General features: G+C 41.1%; 1 protein-coding gene across 42 annotated transcripts in view; it reads right to left on the bottom strand.

The window, feature by feature from the left end:
• The window catches only part of LOC137791982 (receptor-type tyrosine-protein phosphatase delta-like), a 332202-nt gene that overhangs the window by 21987 nt on the left and 286620 nt on the right, over window positions 1-23595 (bottom strand). For 7 of the 42 annotated variants that reach the window (XM_068587243.1, XM_068587249.1, XM_068587242.1 and 4 more), the window contains 19 exons: window positions 23242-23259; window positions 21167-21277; window positions 19916-19927; window positions 16637-16906; window positions 14905-15486; window positions 14427-14572; window positions 13753-13897; window positions 11848-12153; window positions 10759-10952; window positions 10338-10364; window positions 9786-9903; window positions 8760-9347; window positions 8223-8323; window positions 7858-8114; window positions 6751-6844; window positions 4964-5173; window positions 3778-3938; window positions 1896-1907; window positions 884-996 (listed from right to left, as the gene is read on the bottom strand). In XM_068587243.1, coding sequence (XP_068443344.1) covers window positions 884-996; window positions 1896-1907; window positions 3778-3938; window positions 4964-5173; window positions 6751-6844; window positions 7858-8114; window positions 8223-8323; window positions 8760-9347; window positions 9786-9903; window positions 10338-10364; window positions 10759-10952; window positions 11848-12153; window positions 13753-13897; window positions 14427-14572; window positions 14905-15486; window positions 16637-16906; window positions 19916-19927; window positions 21167-21277; window positions 23242-23259 — 3465 coding nt within the window. The remainder of the gene's footprint in view (window positions 1-883; window positions 997-1895; window positions 1908-3777; window positions 3939-4963; window positions 5174-6750; window positions 6845-7857; window positions 8115-8222; window positions 8324-8759; window positions 9348-9785; window positions 9904-10337; window positions 10365-10758; window positions 10953-11847; window positions 12154-13752; window positions 13898-14426; window positions 14573-14904; window positions 15487-16636; window positions 16907-19915; window positions 19928-21166; window positions 21278-23241; window positions 23260-23595) is intronic. The other 35 variants (XM_068587246.1, XM_068587277.1, XM_068587235.1 and 32 more) reach the window with 22 other exon arrangements.

Below are 23595 nucleotides of genomic sequence, written 5' to 3'. Positions count from 1 at the left end.
TTCAAAATTGAGCCTGCAGGGATAATTCATCCTCCTCTCATACCAGCTGACCTGCAAAATATGGCTTTCATAATACAACGTTATTGGCAGTCTCTGAACACCTGTCCCTAAACCAGTCGGTGCCAGAGGAACTCAAACGGCAGTTTAGTCTGTCTCTCCTGCTCAGGACGGGGGCAAAGATGCATCCATCCTCTCCAGGTGATAAATGGACTGTGACTCCCATTGTTTCTCCAGGCAAAAAATAAATAAAAAAAGCCCACATGGCTGATTCAAAGCATTACCACTGACCACCACTCACCTCAGCACTAGAGGTCACAGCGAAGGATAGCTAGAGTTTACAGCTTGCCACTACTTTCTCGGCTTCCATACGAGACGGCACAGATCCATGACACATTTTTTATTTCCCTCAACTTTCACAATGCCGCCTCTCGTGTCCTAGCAGCAGGAACCCATCCTAGCAGGGCTACGCTATTCTGACTAAGCAGAACAAGTCTTGATGACCTGGATAACCCAGGTGCAGAGGAAAACGACAGCTGCCACGAAACTGTCAAGCTTGCATTTCTGCCTCCTCATTTTCCACTGAGAAGAGTCTCTTGGGGCCAAACTGTCAGTTTTGACCCTTTGTGCCTTGTCTAAGCACCTGTCCACTGTGTACCGGCAAACTGCTCACTTGTGTCGTGCCAATAGCACTGTTGAGATGATGGGTACTTTTTTAGGACGTCACCTTATACGGTTTCAATGTCAGCAATGGTTACAAACGAAGAAGGATTCATTAGGACTATGTATATGACTTTAAGCGAGCAATCTGTTCCAATGGCATCCCTCTTCACAATGCATATTCAGTTTTACATCTACAGTGAATGATGTCATTTGGAATACGTACCAGGCGTTTGGAAGTTGAGGCGGCGTAGCTCCACCGGGTCAGTGGGATTGTGCAGCGGCATTTCCTTGCTGTTGGGTAGACTGCCTTTCCTAGCTTCGGATTCTGCTCTTTTTCTGCAAAACAAACAGCAGATTGTAATGTTTTATTTTTGTTGGGCGCTCAAAACTTCTGCTCTATACCCTCCAGGCTTGCCTTGTGGTCCAATAAATACAGCGGGAAGATATGTAATTGAGGAGGTGACAGGCCTGCAGAACATACAGGGGGTGGACTAAATAACAGCAACACTTCAATACAATACAATAGCCCTTGACCATAAATTATGCCGTAAGTGAAACCTAATGTTCACGTTTTAATGCACATGTCAATTCAACTGTGTAGAAAATGTGAAGCCATATTAAGGGGTGGTCTTGAGATTGCATTATACTGTAAATTGGTTCAGTTACCTTATTTTTAGTAACATGAGCAACAGAAAAGGTTGCACACTTAACAGATGTACATTTCATAAAGGGGTATTTGATTAGATTGTGTAGTAGTGTTATGTGTTCCTCTCCCTTTTATTTTAGGTGATTTTTTCAGTAATTTGAAACAAAAATCATATTTGTAAAGAATTTCTCAACCATGTATATTCAGTGCAGTACATTGTCACCTCCGACACAAGATGCAATCTCACAGGAAGCAATGGGGTTTGTTCATTCATAGGAATAGACAGAAAATTAAAAACTGTCACTGACATGGATAACATTTTGTCGTTACAACATATGTACAATAGAAAGGGAATGTGGTGGATATTTAATACATGTTGCATTTACAGTTTAATAACAGTAGGGAAAGTCATTTTCAGTAATTCCCTGCCACAGTACATAAGATGGGATTCACATATGGCCATGCTGATTCAGCACATAGCATGATTTTAGGAACGACATCAACTTCCTGTGTTTGTGTTTAATATGTACAGTCTCGGGAGCAAAGGGGTTTAAGGGAGTTAGTTTTTCTCTACTTGTCTCACTCTTACCTGTCTGGTTTGCTGCTCCATTGGTCAGCAAGGAAAGAAATATCGACACAACATTAGGTGGAAAGACTGTTGGCTTTAAATAAAGGAGAATTCTAGTTTCTTTAGATTAAGTGAATGACTTTATAAGAGACAAACGATACCAATCATATCCCAATTTTTCCTTTGCGTGCAAGATTAGTGATGCTTCACTTGAGAATGTATGCCCAATTATGCACTCGGGGCTCTTTGTTTCCAATACTACAGTTTCCCAGGTGCATCCAAGACTTGAACATTGTATCTCTGCTATTTCAAGCAGTTTCAGCTGATTGCTTCTTGTTCGAGCATAAAAGTCATCTCTTGACTCCTAATTGCTGTGTCTTTCTTTTTTCTGCACTGGGAGATTTATTGAGATCAAGAATTATGCATCTTGGAGATTGATGCATGCACTATTATGAATGTGAACAACATGCGAGAGCATCATTTTTAATGAATTCACGTTACCGCTTTTTAAAAATCGGTTTGGTAGCAGACATGACTTGGCTTCACTTATTTTATGTGGAGCTGCACGAATGGATCTGATTTATGTTTCTCTCTTGTGAAGCTGCATATTGTTATTCCCATGTGCTTTCCCAGAGCTTGACACAACATGGTTGTTGGCCTTTTGTTTTGCACAACAGGAGCATTCTGTCACATAAAAATTGATCTTGACATGAGCAATATCTCCTGGTTATGCGCCCAAAGTTCTCTAACGTGGCAGTGACCGTGTCTTGGTAATCGATGTGTAAATCTACGTGCCGCAAGTAGAAAACTCTACCTGAAACTCGTGCACACACGTTCTTTGTTCACTTTCAAGTCACCTTATCCAAACCAAAACTTGATTTAAATGAAATCCAAGGACAATATGGTGCAAGAGAATAAAGCTGTACGCGTAAACCTCTTACATTACACTGCTATTGATGTATTTTTCTGGTCTTCAGTATTGGCGCTGTTACTGATTACAGTGTGCTGACTCGTCACTTGCTAATCTTAACCGCACAAAATTACTTCTTGAGGACTACTGTGAAATTCTGCTTAGGACTGGACATTTGAACACTGCGGGAAATATGCCTTATGTAAAAGGTGAGAAGAGACGAAAGAGTAAAGGACGGACAAAAGTCAGTGTGTGGATGCACACGTGTCATATATGCGCTTGTGTGTGTCCTGGCCAAGCAGGAGGGTGTCATGAGGTCAGAGTCGGGATCAAGAGCTAGTCTCCCTCGTGGAATGGGTCATCGTTAAAAGGGGAGCGGGGGAAGGGTTGCTGGGATGCTCGCCCGGGCTCCAGGGCCTCTCTCAAGCTGCAGACACATGCAGTGACATGCAGCAGATAGTCAACGCCTTCCCCATCTTACGCTCGACTGATGAGCAGTGACAGCGCGAGGTCTCGCTACCACTGGGGAGGTTTCAGACCCCAAAAAAAGCTGTTTTGATTTGGTGTGAAAAAGCACTACCGCATTTGTGTATGTCTGATTAATGTTCAGTCAACACGCATGTGTGAAGAATTGCGGTGCGTCTGCATTTGATGGCGCCACAGTTTGGGGAGCTGTATGTGTGGATTGACTCATGTGTGTGTGTGTGTGTGTGTGTGGCTGAGAGTGGGGGTCATGGATAGTCCGACAATAGCTTTTCCATTTAATGTCCTGATTGAAGATTTACATGTTGTCGTGGATTGACGATGTGGATATTAAATATTGTATGGAGTGGCTATACGTACATTAAGAGTGGACAATGTATACTTTAAGTAGCATTTACGTTAAGTGTTCATATAGTTGAGCATTTGTTTCACTTCGTGGGAACAGTTATTATAATTTCATTTTTTTGTGTTTTTTGTTTCTGTATGCCGATAATCAGTTGATATTCTCACCTTTTGTAGAGGAGGATGGCAATGACGATGCATATGATGAAGACAACCGCTAGCACAGGGCCCACCACCCAGATAAGGCCTTCCTCCTCATCGATGATCGGCTGGGGGTCGATATCGGCTGACACAACCGGGTCTGAGTAGGGGCTTGTGGCATACATGATCTGAGCCAGGGAAAGACAAGTCATAATCATAAAACCTGTGTTATGTATTTTTCCTGACCAACCGTCATATGCTGCTTTCTACGTACTGGACCCCATCCTTCCACTTGTGCCTGGTAGTGTTTGAAATATAGTTTCTCACCAATGTTTCATCAAATCTAGAACTGCTGGGCGATATAGTGGATCCGAAGCTCAAGATATTCAAAGCACTACTGCACGACTTCAATTAATTTACCCTCTCTACAGAGCATATCTAACAAGACTCTGACAAAGACAGCATGACCAACAATACAAATTAAAAGCCAATTCAAAGTTTTGCTGTGTAATTTCTGCTAAGCTGCAGCTTGACCAATCAAAATTATCTTCAATATCTCTATTTTACAGGAGCCTTGATTGAACTATTTCACATTCTACGAGGAGATTAAAAGAAAGGTCTAGTGGGAAGAAAATATATGCTTCAGTGAGCAAATTGGCGCTTTTCCTCCATTTGCCATTATCACTTTGCTCTACCTGAATCCAGGGTTAGCGGAAAGAGAGCGCGAGGCAGCACTATAGACCCTGCTGCCCATCATATCCTTCATCACGCCTGCAGCAGCCTAATCATGCAGCTTTCGGGTCTTCAGTCCAGAAAGGCACATGCGCTAATACACACTCGCTGCAGCAGCCGCGATAAGGCGGACCGCACGTAGGACGCAATTAAAGAGGAGCTCTGTTATCAAGGTATCCTTACGATCAGCTTAGGTCTTAAGGGGTTTCTCTCCCTAAAGCAGCAAGGGTCAGCGTCTTAGGCCAGCTGCAGCTCTAAGTTTTGAAGTCAAAGCATCACAAAGACTCAGAGTAACACATCTAACCAGAGGCAAACGCCGACCCTACGTTAAGATGCACAGTTCCGAGCAAGAAGACCACGGGATCACCGGCACGGGATGTCCCAAAGGCGGACAATTTCATATCTGAAGTTGAACTCGACTAAAATATGAGGCATACATGGATGAATTTGAAATAAAAAATGTTTAAGAAAGCAATCTTACATTTTCAGACATTTCCATAACAGCAAGCACAAAGAAAATGTACTCCTGTCCGTTCTGGAGTTGCTTGTTTTCGAAGCCCCTGTAGGTCTTGCCGTCTCCCAGGTTGAAATCGTTGGGCAGGACTTTGAAGTAGGCAGCGATGTAGGCTTTGGGTTCTACCTGCCTCTGGAACCGAAGGCCCCTGCTAGTTTGGTTTATCTCCTTCAGCAGCTAGGATTAAGAGGCAGAGAATTGATAACACAAAAGGAGCCATTTCACCACACAGCAAATTGTTCCATTTCGACGGCTCTCTGATTGCCGAGACGACAATGCTGATTGCAACAGGCAGAACATTACAGAAAAGATCAATTAATTACTTCATCTGTATTTTTGACTACGAAAGATTGTGAGATTAAGAGATATGTGAATCCCCATCATATGAAACAGATGAGGATTATCCAGCAGCTTCAAACCATAAAAAAACAAAAGATTTTTTTCCAACTTATTTTTTTATCAATCTGAATGAAATATGTGTAAAGTGAGGATATTTTACCTAATGTAACCCCAAAAGATACAGCAATGCTCCTTCAGCCAATGACAATACTACTATTAATGCAAGAAACACATGTGTGCCCTTCATACAAGTCTGTTCTATCTGACTTTACTCAAAGCGTGGATCATAATTATGCTAATCAAGCACCGATAGTTGTTTGGGTGTCTGATTTCATATCTCTGACTTGTGTGTGTGTGTGTGTGTGTGTATGTGTGTGCGCGCTCTGTGCGGCTGTCATTCACATTAGAGTGTGTGCGTTCTCGTGTGTGCTCTGTTTTGGCTGCCGGGCTGTTGGTGCTGCCCGATAATGTCTTCAATCATCTCTCCTGTCAACAGGGCTAAATCTAGCTGCCCTTGGGAAAAGTTGTGAAAAGGTGAGTGCCAATATTGACAAACAAATAAATTCTGACAGAGGGGCGACTTTTGGGCAATCGGTCAAGGCTACAGACACGGGCCTGTAGGCCTGAGCAGTAAAGCCAATGCCAGATGAGACATGGTGTGTTTTTTCTCTCTTTCTTTTAGCCCCCCTAGACACGTGATACATTTGTGATGTTTATACCAAAGAAATAAATATTTAAAAATCCACAGTTTCAAAATAAGTTATAATTTGCTAGAGGATTTTATTCACAAATAAAAATGCTTCCCAGAATTTCAATTTCTGTGACCCGAGGAGGATACACTTTTTTTAAGTTTCCATTTCTACACATTTCTAGGACAGAGACTGCAGTATATGCTGCACTGAATGTCTCCAACCATTAGCTTGCAATGTTTGACATATATGCATGAAAAGGAAAGCTTCAATGCAATCACAACTGGTAAAAGCTTCATATGCTTTCATATTAAATCATACCTGCAATGCACAGAGTTGCCAAGTGTTGCATAGGCAGTAGCCAAGCTTTGCATGGAATGAGAAGGGACATAGGGCCTGATGCAGCTCTTCAGGTAATTACCACAGACACAAAGAGGAGGGGATGGGGGTTGAGCAGTGCACTTGATGGCTACTTCATGTTCTCATTTCCATATGAACAGTGCTCTCTGCAGCTATTTGTGTCAATCAGCGAGACTCATCTCCTGTTCCTCCTGGCCTCTTAACGGCCTCAACGGCCTTTCCAGTTTTGAGAAAAGAAACGTGTGATGTGTGCACATTGCTATATCGGCCTGATTAAGAAGCCGTGAACAATAACTGGCTGATAGAATGTCATATTTCTACATATTTTCTTATACTTTTGTCAATATAATCAAGTTCAAAAGTTACCTCCTCCAAATTCATCTCATCGGGATTGTCCCAGGGTTTGAAAAACTTGCCGGTGCGTTGCTTCTTCAGAGGCACAACCACAATGTAATACCCCCTGGAAAGAAACATGTTCAAAATGTAGGTCAGAGATCACTGCCACATATCAAAAGATGGGATGGTCAACCTTATGGTTAACCTTATGGCAGCAACAATACAGCCTTGCCCAGTGTCCACCGTGTCCACCTGCGTTAGAAGGTTAGTCTGCTTACCGGAAACTGATTAAACATATGCATAATTATGCCCTTAGAAATGTAAGACAGTCTCTTTCTATTGATTGGGGCCATTTCCCTCTTTTTAATTTAATTTGAGCATGTTCATAGAAGTCGGGCAATGCAGTTGCACCTCATGGAGCCCCCCCGTGGGCTAATTAGGAGACCTCAGCGAACAAAGAAAAGATACAGAATTAGAGGGATTTTCATCCCTTCATCAGGGTGGCCGAAGAGATAACAGCCTCTGCCAGAGTTTTCTGGGCTTCCTGGTTGGGCACTGCACTTGCTAGCGTTAGCCAGGAAGGCAGCGTGGCAGGCTAATGGGAAACTAATTAGCTTAAGCTCTGGCATGAGAGGCGCTGTGCCAAGTGCATCCAGCAAGATCAAAAAACCCAAGATGGGTTTGAAGCATCATTCTACAATCGGATGTGCTGCTTGGCCTTTTGACAGCCCTGGGCTTTGTTGAAAGGCTATAAGAGACTTCATAGGGCTTAGAGGAGTGTGCTTACACGAGTCAGGCTGTTTCAGTGTGTAATCACTGAGGTGAAGTGGATAATACACTGAAATGTAGGGATGCATATCAATGACTTTGTTTTGGAAGAATTCCCCCTGACAAGGTCAGCTATCAAGTCATTTACTTTATTTTGTTTCATTATGTATCAATAAGAAATACTAAGCAGTAATACAGACTTCAGCAATGGACAGAAAAGCTCCACTGCACAATAGTGATGAAGTCACGTATCCTAAAAAAGAGACATGTTGTGCATTACAAGTAGGAAAGTGACCAAGTCTTGATAGTCAGAATCAAGTACACATTTTCAGTACATATTTTCCATTCGGGTTACTCGTCTCGACTCACCTTACTCTCTCGGCCGTCTGCACTGTTGGTAGGTCCACAGTTACCATTCCGTCTGAGTTGGTCTTGCCAGCCAGGTAGGGTTTGGTGCGGAGAATGTCCGGGGCCGTCATGGTGGACACGCGATGCTGCAGCCCGCCAGCACTGTTGCCACGATTGGTCAGGAGGAAGGAGTACTGCGTCTCAGGTTGAAGACCCGTGATTAGCTTCTGTGTTAGCTTCCCATCCACTTCCACACTCTGCCCATTGTCGTAAAGGATCTGTATGCCAGTGAGTTAATGTTACATGTGAGCTCTTGTTTTCGGATGTTAACGGAATCATTGTGTAGGGTATGTCAATGGACATGTATTTATCTCGGCAGTGCTCACAGTGAAAGGCTGAGCTGGGTTGTAGGTGTCTGGGATTTCCCAGGTCAGCAACACGGATGTCTTCATGGCAGCTCTCACATGAAAGTTTTTTGCAAACACTGCTAAAAGAAAGGGGGAGCAGGTGATTTAGACACAGGACATCTTGTTTTAATATATCTACACTGCTGGTCCCACACCAGTGCTTACCTGAGTGTCTTTTCCTCAAAACCAGGCAGTACTACACTGAACTCAACACTGTCCTCTTACCTTCTTACCAACACCAACCCATACATTAATGACTGAGCCTTGCTTGACCGACAGAACAAAAAACAGACACACATACTTACTCCATGAGTGTTTTTTAAATCATTCTTAGATTAGGAAGACTAACGGTTGGAAAATATGCTAACACCAAAGTCCTGTGGTTGATTCCATACTTTTTGAACTCCTGCCATTTGATGCTTCCAGAGGAAGCTGCTGTAGTTGGAAAGGGCTGCGCAGGGAAAGGTTGATTTTAAAAGGGAAAGAGCTTAAAAAAGGTTCAGGGACTGGTCCTACCTTGATCCAAAGGCTGTGTCCTGAATTGGACACTGGGGCTATAGGAACCAGAGCCCTTGCTGGTGAAGGCACACATTTTAATATCATAAGTGGTATCTGCCTTAAGGCCATCCAGGATGACTGTCGATTCCGGGGCGGTGATGAAGAGTTCTGAGGGACTGCGCGGGCTGTTGATGTCCTTGTACTGCAGAGCGTATTTCACTATTTGGCCGTTTCGCTCTGCCAGCAGAACAGGTTGCCAGCTAACCTGAATGGTGGAGGTGGTGGCACCCTCTGCTGTAATGCTCTGAGGGTAGCCGCTCGGGACATCCTCATTAGTGGTGACTTCTTTGACTGTCTCTTCACCAAAGCCCACCTTGTTGCGCGCGGAAAGACGGAAAGTGTATGATGCTCCCTTATGGATTTCTTTGGTAGTGTAGTGGTTCTCTCGCTCGGGGAACTCAATGACAGTCAGCGGATCCACGTCTTTGCGGCCAAAACGGAGGCGGTAGCCTTGCAGGGGACCATGGGTTAATGCTGGGGGATGCCACTGCAGGAGAGCGGTGCCCATGTTGGTTGTACTGACCATTAGCCGAGGTTTATCAGGAACTAAGATGGTACCAGTGGAGAAAAGGACAAATAGTTATAAATATGGGAAACTATGTTTCTTTTTTATCATATTTGTAGTAGACAGGCATTCATTATCAGTTCATCTATCTGTGCTTTGTAAGTCATTTTACTGTGGTACAACACTGTCAAAAGAGGTGAACTTGGGCCTCTTGCTTTTCTCACTCACTACATTTTTCATTATTTTGAAAATGCCTTCAGCGGTGCCATGTCACGCCAGTGGGGAAGAGTTATTGCACGAAATGAGGGAGCAATTAGCTGCATTCACACTACACACGCTCGATGACAAGAATATCTGCCTCACTCTTTTCCCCCTTATTGCCTTCAGTTTCACAGCTTTTCAGAGGAGAACTGCAGTTTTAGATGAAAATGCATAGCACTGAACCACAGGAGATTCGTTAGCGGTCACGGTTACAGTACCTGCGCCAGTGGTGGTGATCAGTTTGGGCTTGCTGCGTGCACCGTCGCCCTTTGTTGTATAGGCTCCCACAGTAACTGAATATGTGGTCTCAGCCTGCAGCTCTGTGATGATCATTTCCTGTAAAGATTCAACACTTAAGTTGCCGGAAACTCACTTGCTGATTTGCAAATAGAAGCAAGGAGCAAAACACAACAGACACATTCTCTCAGCTGTACTTAACATTGGGGCATGCTTCCGGGGAAAGAAATAGTCTTGATCAGCTGTGATCAGTGCATTTCTTGGCAAAAGAGTATGTTTCTTTCATATGTTGCAGAATAGCTTTGTCAGTAAACAGCAAAAGACTTCAAACCTTTAAGGTCAGTACTAGTGTGAGTCAAGGATTCCATCTGCTGTTGTCTAAACATCTTACGAAGCTGAAAGGACGCTCAAGCTAAAATGCTTAAAATGCTTGAGGTCTTGAACTCCAAGTGCACAAAAGCCACATGCCATTCATGCAGAGGATGACAGCAGGGGGAAACAAGATTCGAAGTCTGTCAAGTTTAGCTACTCACATGTTCGGTTGAATCATCATATTCCCACTGATTATGATATCAGAATATGGAGAGAAAAGAGACAACAAATAAGGCCAAGTACAGACACTAATCACTGGTGAGAAAATATACACACAGTTTGTCTGCAACCACCAAATGAATTTGTATATTGATTAAAAGTAACTATGGTGAAAGTAACAATAATCAAATATAGAGTTTTAAATAAACATGCGCACAACCCCTGCATCCAGGAGAATTGTAATTAGTGTCACATCAGTTAAATGGTAACTAGTTTTAATTAAATTATTGATGTGACAGGATGAAAGTGAGCTTTTTTCCCCACTCCAATTAAAATGTTTTTCTGTAACGTCTGTAGAGGTGAGAGAGAGAAAGCGATACTTTGTGTGAGAGATGTTGTGGCTGGTTGAAAAGGGTGTTGTACCTGCGCATCATCAATCAGGATGTCCTTGATGACTGGCTGTCCTGTGGGCTCCCCATTAACCATCCTGACATAGTGCACCTGGTACCCGCGGATCTGACCGTGCTGCTTGGTGGGCATCGGTGAACGCCAGATCACTTTAATTGATGAGGAGTTGACAGCCTCCACCTCAACTTTACGAGGTGGCCCGCTAGGAACTGGAGGAACACCATGGGATAGAAAAAAAAGGTCAAAATTATAGAGAACCCCTTCGCCCGCTTTTTATTTCCTGTCCAAAAGCCGTAGCGCAAAATGCTGCAGTGACAAAAAAAATCACAAAAGTGCAGCAAACTGCAACAAGCACTGCATGACATCAATATTTCAACAATGGTAAGGGGAAAAAACAACAGCAAAAACAGGTCTGACAACTGACCTAATCCTGAAACATTAAAAATGGGTAGAGTGGATTTCTAAAACATAGAATAAAAATGTGTTTTGCCAAAATAGAAAAGTGGAGCCAAAGGGGGGCTTCAAGTGTTTCAAATACTTGAAGCACTACAAGAATTTTGGCTATGGTGGGAGGAAAAAATGAATAAAAAAATGATTCTATCACATGAGGGGAGAAAAAATATTTTAAAAATGGCCTTCAAAAATGTCTTCCACCTATTGTTATTCCCACTGTCCAGAACTTGTCCTTTTGTCAAGTTCCCAAAAAGGGAGTTATACAAAAAATGCTGCCGTTCAAAAACACTGCAGAGCATATTTCAAAAATGACAGTTGGGACTGGAAGTTGGAGGCCTGCAGTTGAAAATGCCATACCATGTGTTGAAATTGAGCAGCGTAGGAAAAAAAAGAAGTAAAAAAGTAAAAAAAAAGAAAAAAAAAAGAGGTGCTTTTGCAAAGTGAGCCACAGTTTGTATGGGTGGAAAAGGGCACAGTCCAAAATGGGGCTAAAAATAGCAAGTGATGACCGTCACTTTTACGAGAAGCAGGCAGAGGGGTAGAAAAGAGGAGGGAATTGTAGATATAGGCGAGGTTGTTAGTATTTGACGGGGTTGGTTAAGAGGGGTTGACTGAATGTTCAGCTGGAGCTTTGTTTTAGCGAACACATACCATCCTCCTCTGTGCGGATGAGCTGTGGCAGGCTTTCCGGTCCTGCCCCGACATCTGTGTGAGCAGTGACCGTTACGCGGTAATCTGTCCATTTATCCAGGTTTTCCAAAAGGTACTGTGAGCTTTCCGGAGGGATGTCGGAGATTTGACGAGCAGTGGTATCCTCCCCTTCAGTTGCAGCGTATTGGATGGTGTATTGCGTTATGATCCCATTTTGTAATTCCATTGGGGGTGGCCGCCAACTTACCAGGATGTTGGTGGAGCTGGGGCTGTAGCACTTGACTTCCTGAGGCGGGCCTGAGGGTTCTGGTTGATGTGTTGGGTTTGGTGCAGGTGAAGGGTTTTTGTTTGGTCAGGCCGTTCATTGAGTTGGATTTTAGTTTTAAAGGAGTTTCGGTTTGGTTTGATCGGGGTGATGATGGTAGAATTGACCAAACAAAGGGAAAAAAAGAAAAGGAAAATGAAATGACACAAAATGAAGAAAAAGTACAAAGACTTATGTGGGTAAAAATAAAGTCAACTAAATCAAGGAAACATAGGAAATACAGACAAAACAAAAGGCAAAAAACAACACAAAAATGTACACACTGATGATGAATGGACGGTGCTGATTGGAAAAACGACAGCTTTAAAATATGTAACCTACCTTGTTATGAAAAAATATATTTGTATGTGTATAGATAAAAAAGGGAAAATAAAAATCATATATCCTAATATTCTATTTATTAGATCATTTTAATTTCTCAATAAATAATTTAGGATAAAACCATTCCAAAAGAAATGAAGTAATATCTAAGACAAATTTGGCAAGCAGTTACCATCAATCCAAAAACATAAAGGTTGATGCTTTAACTATTCAAAATAGAAAAATGTTGTATTTGTCACCAACCTTTCCGAAGCCTGTTGGTTTGTGGTAACAGCCTGATTGTACAACAGAGAACTTCCCAAGGAGACATGACTGATTTATTAGATTCTGATAACATTGGCATGCACTTTTTGATTTACGTCATCATTTACCTCAGAACATACATCTGGGCAGAGTTTGAGCTTGTATACCCACCTGATCCCTGCCCTTGGCTTTCACAGACCTCAGATTTATGTGCAAAGACAACCCACGTGTGGTTTAAGGGGAATCCTCTGACTGGTAATCAAATTGAGTTGAACTGCACTGGGTTTAGTTAGATTTTGTAACAGAATCCAATTTTTCAATTTTGACTTGTTTCATAAATCTGGGGTCTTTTGGGGGAAAATGTCCCTAACTACAGAGACAATACTTGCTTTGAGCTTTCTATGATGTCATTACTCCACAAACTTTCTTGATTCTAATTTGAATTGAGTACAAACATCAATAGTGAAAATGGGTAAAATCCCAAGTGGTGTTTGCCAGTGTAGCTACATAGAAAGCTCATTTTGAAAATTCTCTACCCTTTTATTTTTGGCTGACATGCAATGTCAAGAGACAAGGCTTCCTGAAATGCCCTTTACCGTATGAAGAACAGTTGGGTAATGCAGATGTGGGCACTCGTGTTAATAATTCAAGGCTTCATCATTCATTTCAGTCGAGACTGTTTTCGCACAACAAAGGTGGAGGGGGGAGGGGTAGTTTTGGTAACCTTGTCTCCTGACTTCACAGGGAAGCCTGGGCACGCTGTCCATGCAACCTTTTCAAAGTGAATACTGCATTGGTCAGGTAACACTTGCTTACTATTTCAAATGTTTACATCTCTTCAAATGCATCAGCCATTTCGAGAAAAATCCTATTGGCTTTATCTGTGCTCAAAACCTTCCTGACATCCTTGTCACTTTTTTGGGGGGATTTTGGAGCACATTAAAATTTAGAATGCATTTGAAAATGTGTTCCTTCCCAAATAGTTTAAACTCTGTCAGATAAGGAAGAGGACCTACGTGTCTGTGGAGTTTCTGCAGAGATCTCGTTGGTGTATGCTCCGACTCCGTGTTTACTACGGGCAGCCAGCCGGAAAGTATACGTCGTGAAGGGCTTCAAGTCTTTCAGCAGGTATGTTGTTGTCGGCTCGAAGCTGATACGTTTCTGTGGAGGAAGTTTCACATGTGAGCTTTCAAAGAAAGACAGGCAATGAAACAGCAATTATTCAGTCATTTGGTGTAACATTATTGGTTTGATTATCGACAGCTCAGAATTAAAACACATCCATTTAAACAGTACTAGACTTGTAAAGTTGTAAATTATGCCATGTAATTGTTATTTAAGATATACCAATTTATGTTTGCTGTATTTCACTTTTTTTTATTTTTTTAAATGTCATGTTAAAACATACAAATTAAAACACAAATTATATCAGACCCCACTTAATCCTACATATATGCTGTTATTATTATTATTAATACTATTATTATTATTATTATTAATACTATTATATGACGTATCAATTTGTACTGTTGGTATGAGGAAACTACAAGAAAAATGGTAATCTTAAAAATTTAAATGAACCATTATGGCTGATTGCATGAATCAAAGCATTATTTGGTAATGCATTCCTGTGTGGTTCAGAATATTTAATTTGTTATAATATGAATTAAATCTAACGGGAGAGCATTACCTCCTCTTTGTCGTCCCTCTTCCTGTACATAAGTTCATATCCTGTGATTTGATTTTCCTGTCCAGTCTGCGCTGGAGCAATCCATGACAGTAAAATGCTTGTTTCTGATTTGGCTTCTCCTTTGAAGTCGGTTGGTTGGGAGGGAACTGCAAGTGGAATAAAGAGATTAATTAATTTATCATTACATCTTGCACTATTCATTATCATCACAGTCACACTGGCACAGATGCCACTTTGCGTTAAGTTCCTGCTACAAGAGACACAGAGTCCATGGTTACTTCATGAGGGGGGAAACAAACTTTTTCAAAAGAAGTAAACAACTGAGCGTTTGAATTTAGATACAAATACAAAAAATGAAATCCCAATTTAAGTCTGTGTATAAAGCCTGGCATAATGATCATGTGTTCATAACTATAAACCTATAAACTTAAAATGTGTTCAATTATAGATTCCACAGAAAAAATCAAACCGTGCTTACCTCCCGTCTTAGCGATTATTTGAAGGTCCGGGGAAAGAGGTCCATCGCCTACTGAGGTGTAGGCCAAAACCTTGATGTAGTAGGTCTTATTGGGGATGAGGCCCTGGATGGTGGCAAAGTTTGCCCCCCGAACAATCTGCTTCTCCCAGAGGTTGACTTGCTGGGTGGAGTCCATGCTGTAGTAGACCCGGTAACCCATGATCTGCCCGTTGGCCTCCTCTGGTTCATCCCAGTGGATGACCGCTGTGGTGGTGCTCAGCATGTGACCTCTGACCTGCCTCGGGGCCGTGCTCGGCGCCTGCTCAGCGGTTTTGGCTTCGATGCTCTCGCTGGGCGGCCCTCGCCCGATGTTGTTCACCGCCACCACCCGGAACTCGTAGTCCGAATAAGGGCTGAGGCCTCCCACGCTGTACCGAGTAGTGGCCACGCCGTCGATCTCCTTGTACGAGTCCTCTGAGTACTTGGACTTGTGTTGGATGATGTAGTAGGACACCGGTTCCGGATTGCCCGAGTCCCACGTCAATGTTATGCTGGTGGCTGTGCGCTCCGTCACCACAGGAATGCCAGGAGCCTTGGGCAATGCTGTGATAAGTATCACATAAATATGAATATGAATGCAAAGTATAGAGCATTGCTATACCTGTAGTTTAATGTATTTCATATTATGGGTCATAAACACTTTATTTTAATTTGTGGTTGGTTGAATTATATTGATTACATTCATTTTCCAGCCCATTGCGCATGACACTGATGATTTATATATATATATATATATATATATATATATATATATATATATATATATATATATATATATAATTCTAATGTGTGGGCCGTCTTTGTGTTAACTTTTTTCAAGTTTTGTATGAATTTATGTGCGAGATTAAAGGTCGGCATACCGCATGTTCAACTGAGAGGGATGTTGTCGTTAATCTTGGATTTCCCGGTGTTTATCCCTTTAATAATTTAACAGTTAAATTTATTGCTTTAATTCCACACGCACATGGCAAAAGATATCAGGGCTATAGATTGTCTTTATATGCCATCTCAAGTATGCTTCTGGGGGAGTTTGCTGCCAGGCGGTTATATTGTGACTAATATTTCTTTGTTATGTCTAGGAAAAACAAAACTGAGGGTATGTATGCGAGTCTGTCCCTTGTGTGCTCGTGGACATGGCGACACCAATCTGGGATATCTTTATGATACGCTGCTGTGTAGATATGATTACACTCAGATAAGTACCATGCCTACAGAGGACACCAAACAATACTCGCTCCGTTTTACATCCTCCGCCCACCCCCTCCTCCTCTAGCTCTTGCTAACATGGTGAGCTTGTGGCTCTGTAGCGCTCCAGCTGAGAGATAAGAACTTCACTATATTTTCAATCTGACACCTAATGCAGTGAGGCTGGTGCCAGGGCTCGTCTAAAGCTTTAAGGAATCCTCCATAGATGAGTTACTGTGGCGGTGACAGTTAAATTACTTTCTTTGAAGAACTGTCCATCGTCTTTGCTTAAATATTCCCTCCTAATATAAAGTATATGCATGCAGTTCAAATAAAAATACATATATTTAAAAAGTGTGTGTGTGTGTATATATGTATATACATACACACACAACTATATGCAGAATTGTCCAAACTAAGTCCAGAGATAGCCTTTGTGTATTGTAGTACTGTACGAACTGCCGAGCACACTACTTTGCCTTTTAATTTTGAAGAAGTGCAGCTTTACCTTTCACCGTGATCTGCGCCACAGCCTCTATCACCCCCAGGGTGGACATGGCCACACAGGTGTAGTTGGCGGACTGCCGGACGTCTGTGAGCTCCAGGACGTTCCGTCCAATGGGCATGTCGTCCTCTGGCGTCAGGTCTTCCGCACCCAGCATCCACTTGACGTACGGCATGGGAGAGCCCACTGCCACACATGTGATATTGACACTGCCGCCCGGCATGATCTCATTGTCTGTAGGTGGAATGGAGAATCGTGGTGGCACTCGGCGTACTGAAAAAGACAAAATGTGGCGTGAAAACCCAGCAGAAAGTGGAACAACTAAATCATTTATAGAAAATAAATCAGTATTTTACTCAAATGTTGCCAAAAGAAAACTGATCGTCTAACATTTAAACTTCAGATCATAACATTAGCGCATTGTTAAAAGTGAAATTGTAGCATACAGATGACATTTTGTTTCTAGATCAATAACTTATGATCACTTGATGAAGGTTAAACACATTTGATCAAAGACTTACATATTTCAATGGTGAATGAACAACACGAGCGCCATGCATCTAAATACTGTATCACCATCAGAACAGGTATGCAGAACTACACAAAGTTCTGGAGAGTCGACAGCACTCAGTTGTATGCAAAGAAACAACTTTTTCGGCTGCGCGCTTCCAGCTGATGTGAGATAATGTGCCTCTTCACATTCTCACATCACACAAACATAGATAATACTCCGAGACGTTGCACACGCATCAAAAGGAGAATGATGTTTCTCTGCGATTTTTAGGGTCAATCCAAAGTAGAAACTAGGGCTGTCAAATGTTATGCGTTCACACCTTGAATAACACAATCACCCTCAACCTGTCTCCCTCTCCTGCCTTTACGTTTTAAAGTGTCTTTAGACTGGTGAACTCTGCCAGACAGCTTAGAGGATGAAAGTAAAAGTTATGCCTACTTTCTTTATGCTTATGAATTCAATGGGCAGAGAAAAGTCTAACGCTTATCACAAGAGGACCAATTATGCTGGCCCTTAAAGCATTAACTTGGCTCGCTACACTTTGTTCTCTGATTGTACAAATCAGTCTGAGCCAAAATCTAAATATGAACTGATGTTAATTCAAATGATTTCGACATGACTGCAGGCCTCAGGACAGCTTCAGATGAAATGCTGAGCGAGCAAATTCAGACAGAGTTCTGAAATGTAACTTTACCTAGAAGCTTATCAAGGATCGAGGCAAGCCACACATCTTCTGGGAGGGAGATACGCTGCTCCCAGACAGATGCATTGGCAGAACATATCACTGAGAGAAGCTTTTCTACTCATTGTTTCCATGATTTATGTACATCATAAGTCATAATTTTGCGGCACATTGTGGAAGGATGCACAAAACTATTATTGGAGTAATTTAGGGGTGTGGCATTTTTGTCTCTTAATTCTGATTTTTAGTTTAACACAATTTTTGTAACAAGATTTATTATATTTCCTCTTATGTTTAATCATCCATACCTACAGCAATATTAATTTGAAATAAAATAAAACAACATATCATTTGACAGCGCTAGAAGATACAGTCCCCCAAAAAATATTCTAAAAAAAAAAGAAGAGAAAAGTAACAAAAGGCTAAAACTTGAAATAAAAGGTGACGCTCTTGAGTTAACTCAAATGTATAACATTCATAATGCACATGGACGGCTTCAAGGCCTTTTGGAGGGGAGCAAGAGTCTGTCATGCATACAAGAACAATGTGACTTTGTGAGGCAACCATGTAAGGGAGTCAGGGGGAAGAGGGCTACAAGGGTAAAAGAAGTGCTAACGGGGTCAGAGGGACGACGTGGCAGCACACTGTGTAATGGGAGGGTTAGTCTGGGAGTGCTACATTGTCGTAAATGTGACTAGTACAAACTCAAGGTCCTGGGAGAACAAAAAAACAAACACACTTGAAGAAGACAATAACATCTTAGTACAAAGTGTAAATGAATGGGCAGGACACACAAAGTACAACATATTATTCAGCAGGTTGTACTTGTGAGGATTTTAAAGTGTGTAAATGATGTGGATAACTAAGGGAGCTTAGGTTAGGTGGGAAACAGAAGGGGACTGCTGGGTATTGTTATAAAACATTTAGGGGGAGTAAAAGTAAAGTCAGTGTTACTGCTCATGGTATTTGAAATAGATAACTTTGGTTGTTTTATTGAATCACTTCTTTAGTGAAAGCTTGAAGAAAGCTGTTGAGAAACATGTCACTTTAAAATGTATTTTAAAGTGACATGTTTTAAAACAGCTCCTACTGTACTTCCTGTGACCCTAAATGAGTTATTATACATATGTATATTATACATAAGCACACAATTCCTGCTGTCTGCTTCCAACTCACCAGCCCATTCTGTTGAGCAGACTGCAGCTCTCTGGAGAGGAAATCTAGGGGAGCTGCTTGCATTATTAAATACGTTTCTCGCACTCAATATTTAATTAATATCCAATTGGATCACGCTCCCCACAGACATAATATTATGGTGCTCATTTGAATATCATTACATTTGTCAAGTCTCGTGAATAACGTTCTAAATGCATCATACTTTCACGACTTCCTGCGCAGACACATCCAAGTCGGAGGATGTGAATAATCTCTGAGGGCGAGGTTATTTTTTACAGCTTGGCGCTTGACTTTAGTGCTCATTTCAACAAAGTATTGATTTTGCTTTAACATACTTTTATCCCTGTGAAAGCTCAATTGGAGAGAGAACCACAGGGACAATTTTAGTGCAGTAGTGCTTGGATGGCTCTATGGAGGGACAGATCCAGTGCTCATATGGAGCAACTCTGCATCATCGATGTGCAACAGCAATTGTTAGGCCAAGAGGCCACTTTGTAATATTTTTCTAAATTAAACTCATTTAATTATTACAGTTTGTATTCACTGTGTGTCCCGTTGACCTGCTGTGTGGTGAATCATCAGAGAAACCAAGCAGGAACACTGACGGGGTAAGGGTTCGGGTAGGGGCGGGGCTCAAGCATTGAGAGGTGACCATGCAAATAGATCTTCAGAAATGTGCAAATATCGTCCCCGACCACCCCACCTCAAAGATGCAAACATGCACCACCTGTTGGACAGTCAAGCACTCTGACAAAGACCAGGGGCATTCTCGATGGCAACATGAACAGTGAATGAGTGACAACGATTTCAAATAGAGGTATAAAAAAGAGAAAATGTTTTTTTTTTCTTTCCCGCAAACAAATTAAATTATTTGTTTTGTGTTATGTTCAAAAAGTAAAAACACACCAACCTTCTCGTAGCTCTGAGGGATGTAGGAAAATTTGATGCAGAACAAAATTAAATAAGGAAAGGAGAAAAACAAGGGAAACACAGAGAGTGAAAAGGCCATGTTGTAGGTGGTCAAATGCTACTTAAACAATTCGAAGGACCTTCTGTCTCCAAGGTGCAGGTCGCACCGCTCAGGTTCCCACATAAAAAAAAGAAAGTCTGACCTGTCTAAGCTCAAACATTACGAATAACAGGGATTGTTTACTTTTATTTCAAATTATGCCCAAGCCGTGTGGTTAGCTTGGACATACTATGTATGTATTTTTTCTTTTTATATATTGTATATGATGGTTCTCACAAAAGCTTTGAAAATTACAAAAAAGGATGTGTACAAATATATTGTGTGTGTGTGTGTGTGTATATATATATGTGTGTGTGTGTGTGTATATATATATATATATATATATATATATATATATATATATATATTTCTAGAGACTTTATAATACTGGACAATACTGGTAGAATAAGTGGGTTTTGTACATAAAATATGTTTACGAGTAAAAGTGAGGATCAGAAGCAAGAGTTGCAGCAAATTTTGACTTAAAAAGAGTGAAAGATTACAGCCTCTTTGAAAAAGTGGTGACTGAAAGTGAGCTAAAAATCCTGCAGTTATTTATTAGTTATTTATAATTAGATTTAAACATTTTTTTATTTTTTTATTTAAAAAAAAAGACTATGTGGAGTAATATAATGTAAAAACTATACTACACTTTATTATTGTGGCTTTATACTAGTGTAGAGTTGTTACATTTCCTTCTCAGTAAACCTTGTGGGATTAAAGCTGTCTTTTGGATGTTGATCAATAGGGAGAAAAAAGGCCAGAGAGGATCTGTTCACTGCTGGGGAAAGAGTTGGGACTGATGGAGGAGGGCCGGCCACCCTTTACCACCTCCGGCAGTCGGGTTTGAGAGGCAATTAGTAGATAAACACAGCAAGCAGTCTAGTCATTGGTGTTAGACTCAGGATTATCAACAAGGACCAGAGACACATAACAGCAGATACCGTAGGTTCAAATCAGTGCAGGTAAGTCAAGTGCAAAATAAAAAAGAACCAACACAACAAAAACAAAGCATACTTACAATGGCCTCACAGGATGTGGCCCCTGCAGACTTTATTGGCTGATTTTAAAGGTTACTCGTGAATTTTAAAGAGAACATTAATATAATGTTTGATAGGAAGCATGCCAGTGTTGTCGCCTGGTGTTTCCTACCTCTGACATATAGATTTGCTGGGGCAGAGTAGCGGGTTCCATCGTTGTTGGTCGCCACACATTCATACTTCCCCTGGTCAGACTCTTCGCTCTGCTCTATCTGGAGGGCTCCTGGTTGGGAATAGCAAACGGGGTTTGGAAGTATGTTTGGTTAAAAGGTTGTCGTTCCCATCGTGTTCACAAGCAAACATAAAAAAGGAAGTTGTTGAACCTCAAGGAGGCCAACATCAGCCCCCTTCACTTCTAGTTTTGCTTTGTTCTGTCAAGCCTGAGTAGTTGGACAGTTTGAGGAGAGTTGAAATCCAATAAACTGCATCAATGCAATGCTATGTTCTTGCCTCTTTTACTTAAAACTCTATATTTTAAAGTTTAGCCCCCATCATTATCACAGCCTGATCCACTGGCTGAGGACTGTTACCCTACTATAGGCGAGGGATAGCTGCAAATGGTGATCATGCAAGACATTGTAATACAATTTAACAGGGCTAAAATATCAACAAGGGAAAAGAATAAAACACATTGTCGAAATCCAAAAGAACAGAAAAAAGAAAAATATTTAAGTTATCTTCTGTCTATAATACATTTACCTTGTCGATGACTTCGTTAGAGAAAAAGCCTGATTGCTTATAGGATCTAAAAAGACCCTAATGCTATCGCCAATGTTCAAAAAGAATGTCATAATTTCACTTTGAAGAATAGGGGCAAGCCCTTCAATATACAACATGTCACTGGACTGGTCAATATGGGGATGAGTGATACTGCTTTAGGGAAACATGGATCAAACAAAAAAGGTTTACAGTATAAGAAAGCAGCATAACAGGGGAGGACAATTAAAAGAAAGAATTTTAGGTATGAATTTTAGCATATTCAATCACAGATCGGGTGTAATATTCACCTAACTGAATATTTTGGGACTTCATCTAGGTGAAGTAACTTTAAAAAAAAGGCAGCCCAGACAAAAAATTGAAAAATGCTGCTCATAGATGTAGAAAAAATGTTAATTGAAGTATTATGTAAGGCAGAACCAACATATAACCCTCAATAACAAAAGTTTTGACATGCAAATCTTGGCAAGAAATGTATGTCGGCACAACTTACAACCTTCTGACAACCCTTAGCTGAAAAATAAAATGCAATTGTATTAGAAGACAAAATTCAAAATATCGACCTGAGCCGACAAGAAGGTAACCAACCACTGCTTTAGCTTGTGAAAGCTACAAAAGACACCCATAAAAATCCACCAATGGGATCAGCAGTGTGGTGTCACATGACCCAGGGAAAAATGGCTTTATGCATCAACAACTCTCCAGCTTCATGTCACAAGGCAAAAATGAGCCAATCAGGTCCTCGCCAGACTCTACTGTTTGCCTTCCCCAAACCCTGAAGAAAAAAAGTCAAAAAGTAAAATACTCTCCAAACCCAAGAAAAGTAAGAAAAATAGGTGAAAGAGAAAAAAAAGCACCGTAGAAACTTTATCAAAAAAGTGGTTGTTTGGGCTTTTTTGTAGAGGTACAGGAGAGGAAAGCAAATAGAAGAAATGGGAAAAAAATAGTTTGCAAATATAGAAAGAATTCTTTGGGAGAAAAAAGCAGAGGAGAGGCAATGTTGTCTTCAGCATGCCTGCGTGATTCCACAGCATCTGTGCATATGTTTTAGTGCTGAACAAGAACAGCTAAGGGGGAAAAATGCTTGGTTGTTTTAGTTGGACAAAAAGAGGGACACATGATTCGCTATGGCCAAAAAGAAAACAAAAATGAACGGAAAAAATATAGTTTAAAAAAATAATTGTCATTGGATATGCTTATTCGAGCCAGGGCAAGCATATCACAACTGAGCTAAACAGGCTCTTGAAACCAGGATATAAAGGAGTAAATAAAGCATAGACAAAGAAAAATGGAATATAAATTTAGTTAACGAAAAAAGGACAAATAAGAAGGAAGGTCCATATGGATGTAATGGGTTTCGGTCTTTGTAAACAGGACAGAAATGGAGGTGACTCAAGTGAATGGATGGGTTGACAGCAAGAATGAATTTGTGTTATTTTCATTCTGTGAACGTCAGTTCAGCACTCTTACCTCTTATTGGTGTACCACCTGGGTGGATAATATGAATGCAAATAAGATTAGAAAGAAGAAGCATTAGTACGAGTAGATAGAGGCTTGGGGCTTTGGAAGAAGAATCAAATTAGATTTAACAGGGTACGTAAATAAAGGTACTAGAGAAAAGAGAAAGGAGAGAAAGAGAGAGAGAGAGAGAGAAAAAGAGAGAATTGTTCTGTACTCTACTGGCAAAGAAAGACAGGAATCATCATAGAAAAGCATAGGTCAGAGAGAAGAACTTGTACATTGATGTACCACGGGGAGGTGCCATTTTGGAAGTGGCAATAGCTTCTGAAGACCGTCTCCTGAAGGGAGAGACTTTGACGACTT

Source organism: Clinocottus analis, unplaced genomic scaffold (assembly GCF_023055335.1).
Source record: "Clinocottus analis isolate CAN_PGR_092001 unplaced genomic scaffold, fCliAna1.0.p SCAF_21, whole genome shotgun sequence".
NCBI classification, from domain to species: domain Eukaryota; kingdom Metazoa; phylum Chordata; class Actinopteri; order Perciformes; family Cottidae; genus Clinocottus; species Clinocottus analis.
Note: the sequence above shows the minus strand (reverse complement) of the source record. Positions and strands in the feature narration are given on the sequence as shown.